This window comes from Ursus arctos, unplaced genomic scaffold (assembly GCF_023065955.2).
Source record: "Ursus arctos isolate Adak ecotype North America unplaced genomic scaffold, UrsArc2.0 scaffold_1, whole genome shotgun sequence".
In the NCBI taxonomy this organism is placed as follows: Eukaryota; Metazoa; Chordata; class Mammalia; order Carnivora; family Ursidae; genus Ursus; species Ursus arctos.
In genome coordinates, this window is record NW_026622763.1 from 76174705 (window position 1) to 76192304 (window position 17600).

The window sequence follows — 17600 nt, forward strand, 5'->3', positions numbered from 1 at the left end:
GGGACTTCATCAAGATAAAAAGCTTCTGCACAGCCAAGGAAACAGTCAAATAACTAAGAGGCAGCCCACAGAATGGGAGAAGATATTTGCAAATGACACTACAGATAAAAGACTAGTATCCAAGATCTACAAAGAACTTCTCAAACTCAATACACGGGAAACAAATAATTAAATCACAAAATGGGCAGAAGATATGAACACTTTTCCAATGAAGACATACAAATGGCTAACAGACACATGAAAAAATGTTCAAAATCATTAGCCATCAGGGAAATTCAAATCAAAACCACACTAAGATACCACCTTACGCCAGTTAGAATGGCAAAAATTGACAAGGCAGGAAACAACAAATGTTGGAGAGGATGTGAAGAAAGGGGATCCCTCTTACACTGTTGGTGGGAATACGAGTTGGTACAGCCGCTTTGGAAAACAGTGTGGAGGTCCCTTAAAAAGTTAAAAATTGAGCTACCCTATGATCCAGCCATTGCACTACTGGGTGTTTACCCCAAAGATACAGACGTAGTGAAGAGAAGGGCCATATGCACCCCAATGTTCATAGCAGCATTGTCCACAACAGCTAAATTGTGGAAGGAGCCAAGATGCCCTTCAACAGATGACTGGATTAAGAAGATGTGGTCCATATATACAATGGAATATTACTCAGCCAGCAAAAAGAACAATTTCACAGCATTTGTAGCAACATGGGCGGGACTGGAGGAAATAATGCTAAGTGAAATAAGTCAAGCAAAGAAAGACAATTATCATATGGTTTCGCTCATTTATGGAACATAAGAAATAGGAAGATCAGTAGGAGAAGAAAGGGAAGAATGAAGGGGGGATAAACAGAAGGCGGAATGAACCATGAGAGGCTGGACTCTGGGAAACACACTGAGGGCTTCAGACGGGGAGGGTGGTGGGGGATTGGAATAGGCCGGTAATGGGTATTAAGGAGGGCACGTATTCCATGGTGCACTGGGTGTTATACGCAAGTAATGAATCATGGAACACTACATCAAAAACTAGGGATGTACTGTATGGTGACTAACATAATGTAATAAAAAATTATTAAAAAAAAGAAAAATAACAAGCAAAATTTTATTTCTCATAAAAAAAAAAAAAAAAAAAAACTAGCCTTCTTTTCACTCCTTTGTTTCCGTAAGGAGAAATTTTCCCTAAACATGTCTGGCATTTTGTCCCACCACTTTCTCTCCCTCCACAAAAAAGAGGAAAGTAATTATCATCAACTGATGCATATTTCTTAAATGGGTAGTGCTAAGCTAGCAAAGATCTTGAGCTGGAGAATTGTATTTCTCCCTTTCTCTCCATTTGGAAAGGACAAGTAAAATGCAGCAACCTGGACAAGTGTGCCAGCTCCGCCAACTCAAACTTCTCCAGGGGGCTGTTCCAACATCTAGACCAGGGGGTGGGGAGGTAAGTCTTTCAATTTAGCTTTAATCAGGAATAAAGCTGATGCCTGTTTCTCTACCTGCCAACTATTTTATCTATCTATCACCTGGCTCCTGATTTTAATAAAGGAGAATTGTTTGCTGGATCCCTCAAAGACCCTGCATAACAAAGGCTTGCTCTAGGCTAGAGATTACTAATATCTTTACCTAGATTACCTTGGAAATGCCATCTCTACTTCATTTGTAGGACTGTTGCAAGGAGAAAAGTATGAATTTACGGAGTCTCACAAATGCACAGTATTATTATGATGATGTAATTATTTTAACTTGTTATCCATTTGTTTTAATATAACCCTTAGAATAAAATTAAGCATGCTGACATGAGGGAAAAAAATGGAAATTCAAATAGCAAAGAATTACTGTAAATGCTACCTCAATAAATTTATAGTTAGCTTAAAATATAAAAAATAATACAAAGAAAATAGCTTTAAAACTTGTACTCTTGGGGTGCCTGCGTAGCGCAGTAGTTAAGTGTCTGCTTTCGGCTCAGGGCGTGATCCTGGGATCAAGCCCCACATCAGACTCCTCTGCTGGGAGCCTGCTTCTTCCTCTCCCACTCCCCCTGCTTGGTTCCCTCTCTCACTGGCTGTCTCTCTGTCTGTCAAACAAATAAATAAAATCTTTAAAAAAAAAAAAAAACTGTACTCTTGGGGTGCCTGGGTGGTGCAGTCAGTTGAGTGTCCGACTTTTGGTTTCAGCTCAGGTCGCAATCTCAGGGTCAAGCCCTGCATTACGCTCTGCACTCAGCACAGAGTGTGACTGAGAATCCATCTTCCTCGTCCTTTGACCCTCCTGCTTGTGCTACCTCTATCTCTGAAAAATGAGTAAATCTTAAAAAAAATTGTAAACTAATATAATAGTAATTAAAATCTACAATATGATATGTATCTGTCAAATAAACTTGGTTAAAAAATTGTACTCTTAAAGTGTTACAAGTAAAAAAAATTAATATTCTTAAAATACCATTATAACACTACAAAAAGCTTAGAAAACACAAAAATTGCAAAGAAAAACTGTACACAGTTGAACCACCTAGACAACCATTAGCATTTTGTATGTTGCTTCTGTCTTGTCCAGATTAAAAAATAGTTGTACTCTAGCCACTTAACACAAGCAAGAATTTTTCTTTAGTATAAATTTTTGAATATATATTTTCATCACGTAAACATAAACTTTATCATTCTGTTGTGAAACACCTTTGTTTTGATTCCTCTGCAATTAGAAATAACACTAATGTGCTTATATAATACATTTTAAAAAAATCGAAGTTTTCTGGGATGTGTTGCTAGACATGGGATGCCAGTTTAAAGAAAACAAACACACATTACTGAACTGCTTCTACAAAGGGATGTTCAGAGTTGTGTTATACTGTTACTGGTAACGGAAAGATTTTTTTAGATATATATTTATTTTTTAGAAATATGTTTATTTTGTGGAAGAGTATGAAATCTTTTTATATAGAACAAAATATTAATTGGCTTTCTTGTCTTGCCTGTGGAGAATCTTTTTCTCCATTTGTGCAATACATATTAGTTTTGTTTAAAAAAAAAAAAAAAACTGGAGGTTTAGAATTTAGATGCTCATGTGGTCAAAAAAAAGAGCCCAACCTTTTTTTAGTGACTTGTCCCATCACTTAAGCTTAGAAAATCCTTCCATCTCTAGAAATCTGAGTAAACGTTTCTAACCTTTTCCTCTTTCTTTTCTTAAAGGATTTCAAAACATTTAATTCTTTAATTTACCTGAACTTTATTTTGATATGTGGTAGTAGAGGATCTAAATCAATTTTGTTTTCTCTCCAACAGTTAACTAATTGTTATGGAATAAACCTTTCTCCCTCAATGATTTAGATTGCCTCATATATTCCATACTGAATACTTTCACTCACTAATGCCCCTTTCAGGCACAAGTATGTTTAATAAAGAATAAATATAATAACTTACCAATAGTGGTTGAGAAAAGAGTTCTAGCTGAGCTCTATAAATAATGTCATCAAGGACTTCTTGGCCAAGGTCCCACTGCCCATTATACCTGTGGAGAAGCACACTATTTATTATCTTAAACAAATATTTCTAATCTTTAACAATAATGTTTTTATTGTTTCAAGTCCTACTATTTTGGTTCTAAAACAAGATTTTCACATTAATTTTTACATCATTTCATTTCTAAACTATCCTACTTTTGTTTACAAGAACAAAATGAAGAGTGGGACCTGGGTGGCTCAGTCAGTTAAGTGTCTGACTCTTGATCTCAGCTCAGGTCTTGATCTCAGGGTCATGGGTTCAAGCCCCATACTGGGCTCCACACTGAGCGTGGAGCATACTTAAAAAAAAAAAAAACACACAAAAGACAAAATGAAGATTTCAAATACTAATGTTTAAAATAGCCTACAGATGTCTCTTCACAAATTAGTTTTTATCATGTGTTGATATTTAGGGTAATCTATTTAAATGCATTCATGAAAACTTGGGTTATGAACTACGTAGAGAGACAGTTTTCCAGAAAGAAAGCCAGACCAATTTCCAGACTCCAATTTATTGACTAGTTATATTTGGCTACTTAAAAGTACTAAAAGGGCTATGAACAATTATACACCAACAGACTGGACAACACAGAAGAAGGATAACTTCCTAGAAACATACAACCTACCAGGACTGAATCACGAAGAAACAGAAAATCTGAATAGACCTATTACTGGTAAGGAAATTGAAGCACTAATCAAAAACCTGCCAACAAACAGAAGTCCAGAAGACTAGAAGGCTTCACAGGTGAATTCTACCAAACATTTACAGAAGAATTAATACCAATCCTTCTCAAACTCTTCCAAACAATAGAAGAGGAGGGAATACCTCCATATTCATTTTACAAGGCCAGCATTATCCTGATACCAAAACCAGACAAGAACACTACAAGAAAATAAAATTATAGGCCGATATCACTGATGAACATAGATGCAAAAATCCTCAACAAAATATTAGCAAACCAAATTCAACAATACTTTAAAAGGATTATACACCATGATCAAGTGGGATTTATCCTTGGATGCAAGTATGGTTCAAAATTTGCAATTCAATCAATGTGAAACACCATATTAATAATTATAAAGGATAAAAAGCATATGATCATCTAAATAGATGCAAAAAAAAAAAAGAGCATTTGACAAAATCCAACATCTATTCATGATAAAAACTCAACGAACTGGGTGTAGAGGGGACATACCTTGACATAATAAAGGCCATATATGACAAGCCTACAGCTAGCATCAAACTCAATGGTGAAAAGCTGAAAGCTTTTTCTCTAAGATCAGGAACAAGACAAGGATGCCTACTCTCCCACTTTTAAAAATTCAACACAGTACTAGACATTCTAGCCACAGCAATTAGGCAAAAAGAAAGGAAAGGAAAGGAAAGGAAAGGAAAGGAAAGGAAAGGAAAGGAAAGGAAAGGAAAGAAAAGGAAAGGAAAAAAAAAAAGAAAAAAGAAAAGGCATCCAAAATTGGAACAGAAAGAGTAAAACTGTCTCTATTTGCAGATAACTTGATATTTATAGAAAACCCTAACAATGTCACTAAAAACTGTTAGAACTAATAAATACAGTAAAGTTGTAGGACAGAAAAATCAATATACAAAAATCTGTTGCATTTCTATACACTAATAATGAACTATCAGAAAGAGAAATTAAGAAAAAAATTCCATTCACAATTGCATTAAGATAATACCTAGGAATAAATTTAAATAAGAAGATGAAAGACCAAATACTGTACAACACCTTCATAAAGACACTGATGAAAGAAATAGAAAAACAAACAAATAAATAGAAAGATATGGTGTACTCATGGATTGGAAGAATTAATATTGTTAAAGTGTCCATAATACCCAAAGCAATACACAGATTCACTGTAATCCCCATCGAAATTCCAATGGTATTTTTCACAGAAATAGAAATAATCCTAAAATTTGTATGGAACAACGTAAGACCCTGAATAGTGAAAATAATCTTAAGAAAAAAGAACACATGGGGCGCCTGGGTGGCTTAGTCATTAAGTGTCTTGCCTTTGGCTCAGGTCATGACTGAGCCCCGCATCGGGCTCCCCGCTCAGCAGGAAGCCTGCTTCTCCCTCTCCCACTCCCCCTGCTTGTGTTCCCTCTCTTGCTGTCTCTCTGTCAAATAAACAAATAAAATCTTAAAAAAAAAAGAAAAAAGAAAAAGAAAAAAAAGAACACAGCTGGAGGCATCACACTTCCTGATTTCAAACTATATTACAAAGCTATAGTAATCAAAACAGTATAGTATTGGCATATAAAACACACATAGATCAGATGGAACAGAAGAAAGCCAAGAAATAAGCCCACACATGCATGGTCAATTAACTTACAACAAAGGAGCCAACATTATACAACTGGGAAAGGAGAGTCTCTTCAATAAATGGTGTTGGGAAAACTGAACAGCTACATGCAAAAGAATGAAACTTGGACCCCTATCTTGCATCATACACAAAAATCAACCTAACATGGATTAAAAACCTAAATGTGAGAACTGAAACCATAAAACTCCTAGAAGAAACAGAGGCAGTAATTTCTCACACATCAGCCTTAGCAACATTTTTTTAGATATGTCTCCTCAGGCAAGGGAAACAAAAGCAAAAAAACACTACTGAGACAACACCAAAATAAAAAGCTTTTGTACAGCAAAGGAAACCACCAACAAAACGACAAGAATCTACTAAATGGGAGAAGGTATTTGCAATATAGCCAATAATGGGTTAATATCCAAAATATATAAAGAACTTATACAACATTTAAAAAACAAATAATCCGATTAAAAAATGGGCAGAGGACCTGAATAGACATTTTCCAAAGAACACAGACAGATGGCCAACAAGTACATGAAAAAGTACTTGGCATCACTAATCAACAGGGAAATGCAAAGCAAAACCACAATGAGATATCATCTCATACCTGGAATAATGGCTTTTATCAAAAAGACAAGAAATAAGTGTTGCTGAAGATGTGGAGAGAGCAAATCCTGTGCACTATTGGTGAAAATGTAAATTGGTACAGACAGCATGGCAAACAGTATAGAGGTCCGTCAAAAAACTAAAAATAAAACTACCATATGATCTAGCAATTCCATTTCTGGTATATATCCAAAGGAAACAAAATCACTAACTCAAAAAGATATCTGCACTCCATTCACTTCAGCATTATTTACAATAACCAAGACATGGAAACAATATAAGTGTTCACTGACAGATGAATGGGTAAAGAAAATATAGTGTACACACATACATGAATATTATTCAGCCATGAAAAAGGAAAGAAATCCTGCCAATTGCAACAACATGGACAGATCTTGAGGGCATTATGCTAAGTAAAGTAAGTCAGACAGAAAGACAAATACTATTACAGCTCACTCATGTGAAATCTGAAAGGAAAAAACCCCAAATTCACAGATACACAAAACAGACTGGTGGCTACTAGAGGTGGGGGGGGGGGTATAAAGAGTGAAAGTGGTGAAAAGGTAAAAACTTCTAGTTGTAAGATAAATAAGTCTGGCAATGTAATATACAGTATGATGACTAGAGTTAACCATACTGTATTGTATTTTTGAAAGTTGCTAAGAGAGCAGATTTTAAAAAGTTCACAGAACAAGAAAAAAATTCATTAACTGTATGTAGCGATGGAGGTTAACTAAACTTACTGTGGTGATCATTTCACAATATAAATATATCTAATCATTATGTTGTACACCTAAAATTAACACAATCTTATATGTCAATTGTACCTCAATTCAAAATTGTCTTTAATCATTATTATACTGCTTTTATTTTTTTAATGTTTTTAAAAGATTTTATTTATTTATTTGACAGAGATAGAGACAGCCAGCGAGAGAGGAAACACAAGCAGAGGGAGTGGGAGAGGAAGATGCAGGATCATAGCGGAGGAGCCTGATGTGGGGCTCGATCCTATAACACCGGGATCACGCCCTGAGCCGAAGGCAGACGCTTAACGACTGCGCCACCCAGGTGCCCCTGCTTTTATTTTTTTTTATTTTTATTTTTTAAAGGTTTTATTTATTCATTTGACAGAGAGAGAGAGACAGCCAGCGAGAGAGAGAACACAAGCAGGGGGAGTGGGAGAGGAAGAAGCAGGCTCCCAGTGAAGTAGCCTGATGCAGGGCTCGATCCCAGAATGCCGGTATCACACCCTGAGCCGAAGGCATATGCTTAACCACCCAGGCGCCCCTATTATACTGCTTTTAAATAACAAGTGTATATTCATTTAAAAAAATATTAAAAGGAATTAATATTAGAAAAAGAAGATAATGGGTCCATCATGGAACAAAAGATTCAGTGTTGTGCAACTAATAAGGAAAAAAGAGAAATAATAAGTTTCCAAGTGTTATAAGAATTCACTCAGTTTCATAGTCTATCTACTTACATGGCATAATAAATCCCTGTGAGAAGTTGCACCATGAATTGGGGATCCAATACTATTCGACCACAGAGTTCTTTCCAGTGTTTTTCGTGTTGCCGTGGAAACCCACTCACACAAACCCTAGGAAAATACGGCATTTACCAAGTGTGATTTCCTGATTCGTTAAACATTTTTCCTTTCATAAATTCATTTATTCAGTTATTCATTCCTCATATATTGAGTACCTGCCTATGTGCCAGTCACTGTCCTGGGCCTAGGCATACAGTTATGAACAGACAAAAAGATAAAAATAAAATCTGTGCCCTCACAAAGCATACACTCTAAAGAACTATATCAATAAAAGCAACAACTTTTCTCAATAGCTGTATCTGTCATCTTTCCCCCTCTTTAGAAAAGAAATGTATAACTTTTACACGTCCCAAATTTTATCAGGATGAATTAGTGGGAGATACAGAAATCTCAGAACAAATAAAAGGACATTTCAAAATACCTGATGTCTATGAGGCCATTTTTTTTTAAGATTTTATTTTTATACAATCTCTATACCCAACACAGTGCTTGAACTCACAACCCCAAGATCAAGAGTTGCACGCTCTACCGACTGAGCCAGCCAGGCGTCCCTGTGAGGCCATTTTTATATTAAAGTGCCAGAACAATTCTGTCTTCATCTCATTAAGAGATGCTTCTGGAAAAGTTATGTTGAAACTATCAAAAGTTGTAATGCACCTAAATTATTTTAATCAATTAATTTGTTAAGAATAATTGTAATGGTAAGTGAGTCCAAAAGAAATTTTTCAGTGTTTAGTGCACTATGATCTCTGGAAATTTTTTTTAAAATCTCAATTTACATATATACTTTTGTAGCAGAGATAGACAACTAAGAGATCAAAAAAAAGACTTGTAAGCATAGGGACATCTGGCTGGCTCAGTCAGTAGACCACGCGACTCTTGATCTAGGGATTGTGAGTTCAAGCCCCACGTTGGATGCAGAGTCTACTTAAAAACAACACCAACCAAACCAAACCAAACAAAATACCCACAAAAAACCCCAAAAATACAAAATAAAACCTACAACTTAAAAAGAAAAAAAAAAGACTTGTAAGCATAATTTGACATTAGGTTAAAATTATGTGAGTAAAGTGGTAGGGAAGATCAATTTCAAGGAGAAAAATAATATAATATCAGACTATAAAAGCCTGTTCATCTATTCTTCATATGGATGACGGTCAGTATTTACATTATACACAATTAAAATACTAACCTAACAATTATTTTATTATGTCAATATTTACATACTAGAAATCATACCATTTGCAACTATTTAAGATAAAATGAAAAATTTTAATGTGAACTTATAATGTGTGAGAGCTTTATAGATTTTAAAATTCTTTAGGGGATATATGAACAAAAGTGTGAGGATGACTAAACTCTATCATCATTTTTGCTATTACGAAAATCTATTTTCAAAAAAGTCATGTAGTGCCACAAAAATTAGAGATTTGGCAGGTTTTGTTTTAATGAATCAACAATAGTCACTTATAGACTTATCTGTAGATAGGCAATAAGTGCTTAAATAGTGTACTCTCTTGTTAACAGTAACCAGGTTAGAGACAAGAATTTTCTTAGTCATTAATCATGTTATTAAAGGCAAGTGAAAATAATATAGCTATTTTAAGAGAATCTATAAAATCAAACTTATAGCTAATTTAGATTGGCCTTTCCCCAATTAGCAAAACAGTTTTGTTATAAATAGGACCATACTCTCTTCCCAGGAACACAATAGCATGAACTTGAACAAAGAATTTGTGGGTGGACAGTCTCTTGGGGGGGCCATGAATCCCTACGATCTCTCTGTCCTGGTATTCATACCCTGTATATCCCCTACTAGTGAGTGTGGGTGGGACCTGTGATTTGCTTCCAACCAACAGAATAAGGCAAAGATAATGCGATTTCCATGACTACATGTACATGATTATATGAAGACTGTACTGCAGGTCTTGCTGGAGTCTCTCACTCTTTCTCTGCTTTAAAGAAGCAAGCTACCATGCTGTAGGCTGCCTATGTTGGGGAGACAAAGAGCTGAAGCTGGCTTTCAGCAGACAGCCAACAAGAAACTAAAGCCCTCAGTCCTCTAACTAGAACAACTAAATTCTGCCAACAAAAGTGTATAATACCTTAACTGAGCCTCAGATAAAACTGTACCTCTAGCCAACATCTTAACCACAGCTTTCTAACACCCTAAGCACAGGACCCAGCTAACGCATGCCTAGACTCCTCACCCACAGAAACTGTGGAAATAATACACGCGTGCTATTTGAGCTGCTAAGTTCGTGGTATGTGGCAATTTGTTATGAGGCAACAGAAAACTAATACAGCATTTAACCTTTTTTGAGGGGCTCAGTTTCCTCAAGTCAGTATCAGTTGGACAGGAAGAACTCAGAGTTCCTTCTATAATTGAAATTCTGTGATGCAAAAGCTACTCTGGCTCCAAACTGATTTATATTACTTGAATTTTTTTTCTATAATGGACATTTAAATTTCAGCTCAGCTCTGTCCAAATTATTAGAAATTCTGATTTAGTAAAGACTAGAATACACAAATACAAATGAGACATACAGATAAGTGGCACTTCTGTTAATCTTATCCAAAGCACAGTTATTTGTAAAATATATAAATGAAAAAATTCACATTCCTTTAGACTTTCTCCACATATAGGACTATTTATTCAAAGCTCTCGAAGTGATTTCTAAAACCTGGCATACAGACAGTGATTAGGTGTATCACTAAACCACCCTAACTTATGACATCTTGGCTTATCTTGATGTTCAGCTAGAAAATACTTCTTTAATGCTGAAATATTTTCAAAAGTCATGATACATGAGGGATGGTATGGATTCCTACAGGAATGTAAGCTTCCTGAGGTTTGTTTACTGCTATATCGCCACAAATTAGAACAGCACCTAGCCACAGAATATGTGCTCAATAAATATTTGTCAAATAAATGAATATGAAAGCTAATGATAATTATTCTTCTCACCTGGAGCCCATCCGACAAAGAGACTGGTAAGATGAAGCAGGCATATACACAATAGCAGAATTATAACACAACATGAGAAAACTCAGGACTTCAAACCTAGAAAAAATAAAACAAAGGAAAAGGGTTACAAACAATTATTTCTACTAAAGACTATGATTTTTTTTGTTGGGTAGTTATAGCAAGAATGTATGTTAATAGTGACCTTCCTGCTTTCTCAATCAGATTGCTGTGATATCCTGCTCAATGATTTCCCTGTTTCCATTTTCCTTATTAAAGGTCACATCCCTTGCTACCATCTATATTTTCTTCATCCAAAAAATAAAACATTGTGCTTGAACAGATGACTCCCTATTACATTAACCCACTGTTCCCATTGACTAAATGATAAAATCCAAACTCATCAAGGCATAAAAGGCCTTAAAAATCCACCCTTTGGGTGCCTGGATGGTTCAGTTGGTTGGGCATCCAACACTTGATTTTGGCTTGGGTCACGGTCTTGGGATCCTGAACTTGAGCCCCACATCAGGCTCCGTGTTCAGCGGGGAGTCTGCTTGACGTTCTCTCTCCCTTGTCCCTTTTCCCTGTGCTCCAAAAATAAATAAATAAATCTTTAAAAAAAATAAATAAAATCCACCCTCAACCTACCTCTCCAACCTTACTTCCCTCCACTGCCTATTACATACACCACACTACATCGATCTTCTGACCACTCCATGAATATCATAACTTTTCATAACTTCTTGCTTTTTTGGAGGCTGCCCTTTCTTACTAGAACATACTTTTTCACTTGGGCCATTCAGGCTTAGGTTTCAAGTGCTGGCTCAAATTTTTAACTTAGACATAAAACCGTTCTTAATTTTCCTGGCTGAAGGAAAGAGTTCCCTTTGTTGTATAGCTCTAATATAGCATTTATCCAAGGGAATCATAATTCCTTGTCTTTACCTCTGTCTTACCTATTTAATAAAAGCAATTTTACTCATTTAGCTTATCATCTTTATTTCTAGTGTCCAGCACAGTGTCTAATAATTATAATTGCTCAATAAATTTTTATTGAATGAATAAATGATTTTATTTAATGAGTAAAGATTTTTTTTTTTTTTAAAGATTTTATTTATTTATTTGACAGAGAGAGAGCCAGCGAGAGAGGGAACACAAGCAGGGAGCCCGATGCGGGGCTCAATCCCAGGACCCTGGGATTATGACGCAAACTGAAGGCAGACGCTTAATGGCTGAGCCACTCAGGCACCCCTAATGAGTAAAGATTTCTATTCTTTCTTTCTTTTTTTAAACCAGGGATTTTTTTTTTTTTTTTTAGGATTTATTTATTTGAGAGAGAGAGGGAGAGCAAGAGTGAGTGCACACAAGCAGAGGGAAGGGGTAGAGGGGAGAGGAAGAATTAGACTCCCCACTGAGCAGGGAGCCTGATGTGGGGCTTGATCCCAGGACCCTGAGATCATGACCTGAGCCCAAGGCATATGCTTAACCGACTGAGCCACCCAGGTGCCTCTGAGTAAAAATTTCTTAATCTATACAGTCTCTAAGGAAGTGGTTCCTTAACCTGGATGCACGTTACTGTTACTTAAGGGCATTTTGGAATAATATATTCCTGTGCCTCAACCCAGACTGACCCAATTAGAATCTATGAGGGCATGACCCAGGAAAGCTGTTCTTCTAAAAACCTTCCCGTAGGTGGTAGAGTATATGGAAACTACTTTTGAAACATTTTTTATAAGTCTGAAATTATTTTAAAATAGAAAGTTAAAAACTGAGTTGAAAGTTGAAAGTTAAATAAAAAGTTAACTGATTGTGACTTGGAAGCAGTCACATCTTCAGATCCCTTCTCCTTCTTATGCTGTAAGGTTTATTGAAGATTTATTTTTTTAAAGGATAAGAGATTTCTACTTGAGAACCACCAAGCACAACTGTGGTTTGGAGTGAGGGTTAGGGGAGGGATACCATACTGAAAACAGGAAAATTAAGTATTTCTTACTGGACATTGAAACTCGAAGCTTTTCTTCCCTTCTTGGCCACCAGAATGCTAGGCCAGCCCTCTAGTTGAGAGACCAGAAGAGTTTTCTCTAGGGAATTTGACCACCCTAAGAAGAAAGACTTAAGAGGTACAGATTTGGGAGGTTCTCCAACTGAATGGTTCAGTGAAGTTCATAGTCAACTAGCCCTACTCACAAAGTCAGAGCTGTTCATATTTTATTTCCTTTCCTTTGTCTTCCTTAGTATAAGGGGGTGGGGAGGATTATCAGACATCTGAGGAACTCCACTAACATGAAAATGAAATCAAAATAAAGAAATATAAAAAGGGGGGGCACAATTTGGAGGAAACACAAAATATACAAAGGAAAAAAAAAAACTTTAAACAGGGGAGCCTGGGTGGCTCAGTCATTAAGTGTCTGCCTTCAGCTCAGGACATGATCCCAGGATGCTGGGGTCGAGCCCCACGTTGGGCTCCCTGCTCAGGGCAAGCCTGCTTCTCCTTCTCCCTCTGCCTGCTGCTCCCCCTGCTGTGCTCTCTCTCTCTCTCTGTCAAATAAATAAAATCTTAAAAAAAAAAAAAACTTTAAACAGAGTAAATTATCATTAATAGTCTCAAAAATATAAGAGATGTTGTTTCTAGGGGAAAAAAAAAAAAAACCCAACCAGGATCTATTTTAAAAGAACACTTAGAAAACCAGAAAAGCTAGATATATAAAATATAACAGCAGAAATTAGGAACTCAAGAAAAAGACTGGTGGATGAAGTTGAGAAAATACCACAGAAAGTAAAGCAAAAGGAAAAAGATACGACAGATGGGAGAGAAAAGAGGACCACCCCAAGAGTTCCAACATCCAAATTATAAAACAACCAGAAGACAGATAGTAAAAGACCAAATAAATAAAAGACAGACAAATAATAAAAGACCAGATAAAATGGAGAGGCTGAATTAACAGAAACAATTCAAGAAAATTTTCCATTCTAAAGGACATGAGTTTCTCAATCAAAAAGGTCCACCTAGTGCCCAGCACAATGGAGGAAATAAGCCTATACCAAGAAATATCACAGTGGAATTTCAGAATACTAGTAAAAAAGAATGAGGCTATAGGTACAGGAAACAGATCCATGCAGGAAAAAGACAAAGGGAACCCCAGGATAAGAGTGAAGGGAAAGCCCAAGATAGTAAAGTGTATACCAGGTAAAGAGGACAATACAGTCCAGACTGGAGTAAAAGTCAAAAGGCTCCAGGAACCCGTTTCGTAGGAAAATGAAATTGATATGAATGAAGACTTACAAGGAGATTTAGACAACTGACAGAGAATTTACAGAAGTTAAAGTATAAAGCAAATAATAAAGGAAAAAAGGACAATTATGAACTCCCAAGTAAATCAAAAAGATATTCAGGAAAGGAAAAGTAATCCTTTAATCACGAACCTCAGGCAAACAAGGGAAGCTTCAAATGAACCATGGTCATTCATAGTAATAACAAATTTGAAAAATGAGTTCCCCACAGTTACAACAGAGCTACACTGAGAGGACAGGAGAATGAGAGAAATAATGAGCTAAATCTTTATCTTTCGTAGGGATAACTTGTTAGATAATGCCCAAGACTGAAAAATTAAGAAGCAGCAAGTTCCTCAAAGATGTGGAAGTAAACATTAAAAGAGTTAGTTAAAAGCAAGATTTCTCAACCTTAGCACCATTGGCATTTTGGGCTAGATAAGTGTTGTGGGGGATCTGGCCCAGCATTGCAGGATAAGCAGCATCCCTGACCTCTACACATGAGATGCCTATAGCAGCCCTCCCTCCCACACCTAATTGTGACAATCAAACAAATCTCAGGATATTGCCAAATGTTTGCTGAAGGCAGAAATGCCCTGGTTGAGAACCACTGGTTAAAAGTTGTTATAATATGTGGGAAAGGGGAAATGGAAGGGGGGAGGGAAAGAGCTGGAGATCGCAGTTTTTCTTCATAAAGTGTATAGAACGAATGCATGCTTAAATCTGAAAACATATATCTGCATGTGCATATGTGAATAGTTGACAAAAACTAAAACATACAGCAAAGACAAACAGTAGCACAGTGAGATACCACATTTCACAACCAGTACGAAGGCTGTACTCAGAAAGATGGATACTGCTTGTGGGAATGTATAATGGTACACTTACTCTAGAAAACATTATGACAGTTCCTCAGAAAATTAAGCATTGAATTCTCATATGACCTAACTATAATGGAATATTATTCAGTCATACAAAAGAAGTAGTGCTACACAGTACCACATAAATGAATCCTGAAAATGTGCTAAGAAGTCAGACACAAAAAGCTATATATTGTATAATTCCATTTACACGAAAAGTCTAGAACAGACAGAATTCTACAGACAGAAAAGTAAGATAGGTGGCCAGGGGCTGGAGGGTAGGAAAGGGGAGTTTCTTTTTGGTGTGATGAAAATGTCCTGGAATTAGGGGCGCCTGAGTGGCACAGCGGTTAAGCGTCTGCCTTCGGCTCAGGGCGTGATCCCGGCGTTATGGGATCGAGTCCCACATCAGGCTCCTCCGCTATGAGCCTGCTTCTTCCTCTCCCACTCCCCCTGCTTGTGTTCCCTCTCTCACTGGCTGTCTCTATCTCTGTCGAATGAATAAATAAATAAAATCTTTAAAAAAAAAAAAAGAAAAGAAAATGTCCTGGAATTAAACAGTGGTAGTGCACAATCTTATAAATATACTAGAAATCACTGTATTGTACACTATATGATAGGGGGTGAATTTTATGGTATGTGAATTATATCTCAATTAAAAATAATTTGAGGGGCGCCTGGATGGCTCAGTCAGTTAAGCATCTGCCTTTGGCTCAGGTCATGATTCCAGGATCCTGGGACTGAGTCCTGCATAGGGCTCCCTGTCCAGCAGGGAGTCTGCTTCTCCCTCTGCCTTTTCCACCCCTGCTTCTGCGCGCACACACCCCCGCACGCACACTCTCTCGCTCTTGAGAAGATGAATAAAATCTTTAAGAAAATAATAATAATTTTAAAAGCCAATAATTAAGTAAAATTGTGCAAGGTGTAAAATACAGCGCAGTTTTCTTAATATTTTAAAAACTCTTGCAAATCACTAGGAAAAAATATATAGTTCAATATGAAAAATGGACACAGGACATGAATATGCATTTCACAGGTCAGGAAAAATAACTAGTGAATTAATCTACTAAAGGTGTTCATCCCCAGCCATAATTAAGGAAACGTCAAGTAAAACAATGTAACATCAATTTTTAAAGATCAGATTGGCAAAGACTAAAAAATTTGAAAATACCAATACTGGGGGTTAGTATGAGGAAATAGGCCTTCTCAAACTACTGGTAAGAGATTCAGTAGGTGTAGATGTTAAGGGGAGGGCAATTTGGAAATACTTACTCAAAGTGAGAAAGGAGATATTCTTTAGCTCAGCAATTTCATTGCTAGGAGTTTATCTTATGGATAACTTTGGTGCTCCCGTGCAAATATATATACAAAAAATAAGTAAAACAAACTGAGTTCCTTGCAATATTGTTTATATTAGCAAAAAAGTGAAACAACCTAAAATTTAGTTGATCTAAAGACTAGCTAAAGATCTACAGATCTTTAACACTGGCTAAAAAGAGATGGTACATACATAGAACGAAATACTAAATAGTCATTAAAAAAGAATTTGGAGACCTCTATATGCTGTTAGAGAAGTCTAAGACTTATTCTTAAATGGAAAAAAGTTACAGAATCCAGTGTGTATGGGCCTGCATATGTTTAAGATTGAGTATATGCTTTTGCATGCAGTAAAATTTTCTGAAAGAACACACAACAAAACAGCTAACTGTTTACTGACAGTGGAAATGGTGGTTAGAGGGAAGAGGACACATACTTTTCTCTTTGTACTCCCATCTATTTTCATCTACTTATATTCTGTTCTATTTAAAATTTATAAGTATATAATGTTACACTTTTAAAAATGAAAATTAGAAAACAAAAAGGGAACCAGGTAACCAGGTGATTTTTATGCAAACCAGTCTGCAGACTGTACTATGAACCACTCTTCTTTTTTTAAAAAATATTTATTTTATTTGAGAAAGAGATAAGAGAACATGCGAGCGCGGGGGGTGGGGGGAGGAGGCGGGAAGAGTAGAGGGAGAGGGAAAGAGAGAGAATCCTCAAGCAGACTCCCTGTTCAATGTGGAGCCCAACACAGGGCTCGATCCCAGGACCCTGACATCATGTCCTGACCCAAAATCAAGAGTCAGATGCTCAACCGAGGCACCCAGGCACTCCTATGAACCACTCTTTTTTTTTTTTTTTTAAAGATTATTGATGACAGAGACAGAGCACAAGGGGGCGGGGAGAGAAGAGGGGAGGTACAGAGGGAAGGAGAGGCGGGGGGGAGGGAGAGAGAGAGAGTACAGCAGAGGGAGCAGCAGGCAGAGGGAGAAGCAGACACCCCACTGAGCAGGGAGCTCAATCCCAGGACCCTGAGATCACAACCTGAGCCGAAGGCAGACACTTAACTGACTGAGCCACCCAAGTGCCCCTGAACCACTCTTTTAATATAAATTTTATATTGTGAAATGATTTGCGTAAACCAACGTAACTACATAGAAAAAAAATTAAGCTGTTACTTTAAGTTGTGATAAGGCCTTCTCCAAGTGTTATA

The 17600-nt window shown here is 36.7% G+C and overlaps 1 protein-coding gene across 14 annotated transcripts in view; it reads right to left on the minus strand.

The window, feature by feature from the left end:
* Window positions 1-17600, minus strand: part of HYCC2 (hyccin PI4KA lipid kinase complex subunit 2) — an 84092-nt gene that overhangs the window by 15010 nt on the left and 51482 nt on the right. For all 14 annotated transcript variants that reach the window (XM_026492193.4, XM_026492197.4, XM_048214565.2 and 11 more), the window contains 3 exons: window positions 10938-11033; window positions 7904-8020; window positions 3407-3494 (listed from right to left, as the gene is read on the minus strand). In XM_026492193.4, coding sequence (XP_026347978.1) covers window positions 3407-3494; window positions 7904-8020; window positions 10938-11033 — 301 coding nt within the window. The remainder of the gene's footprint in view (window positions 1-3406; window positions 3495-7903; window positions 8021-10937; window positions 11034-17600) is intronic.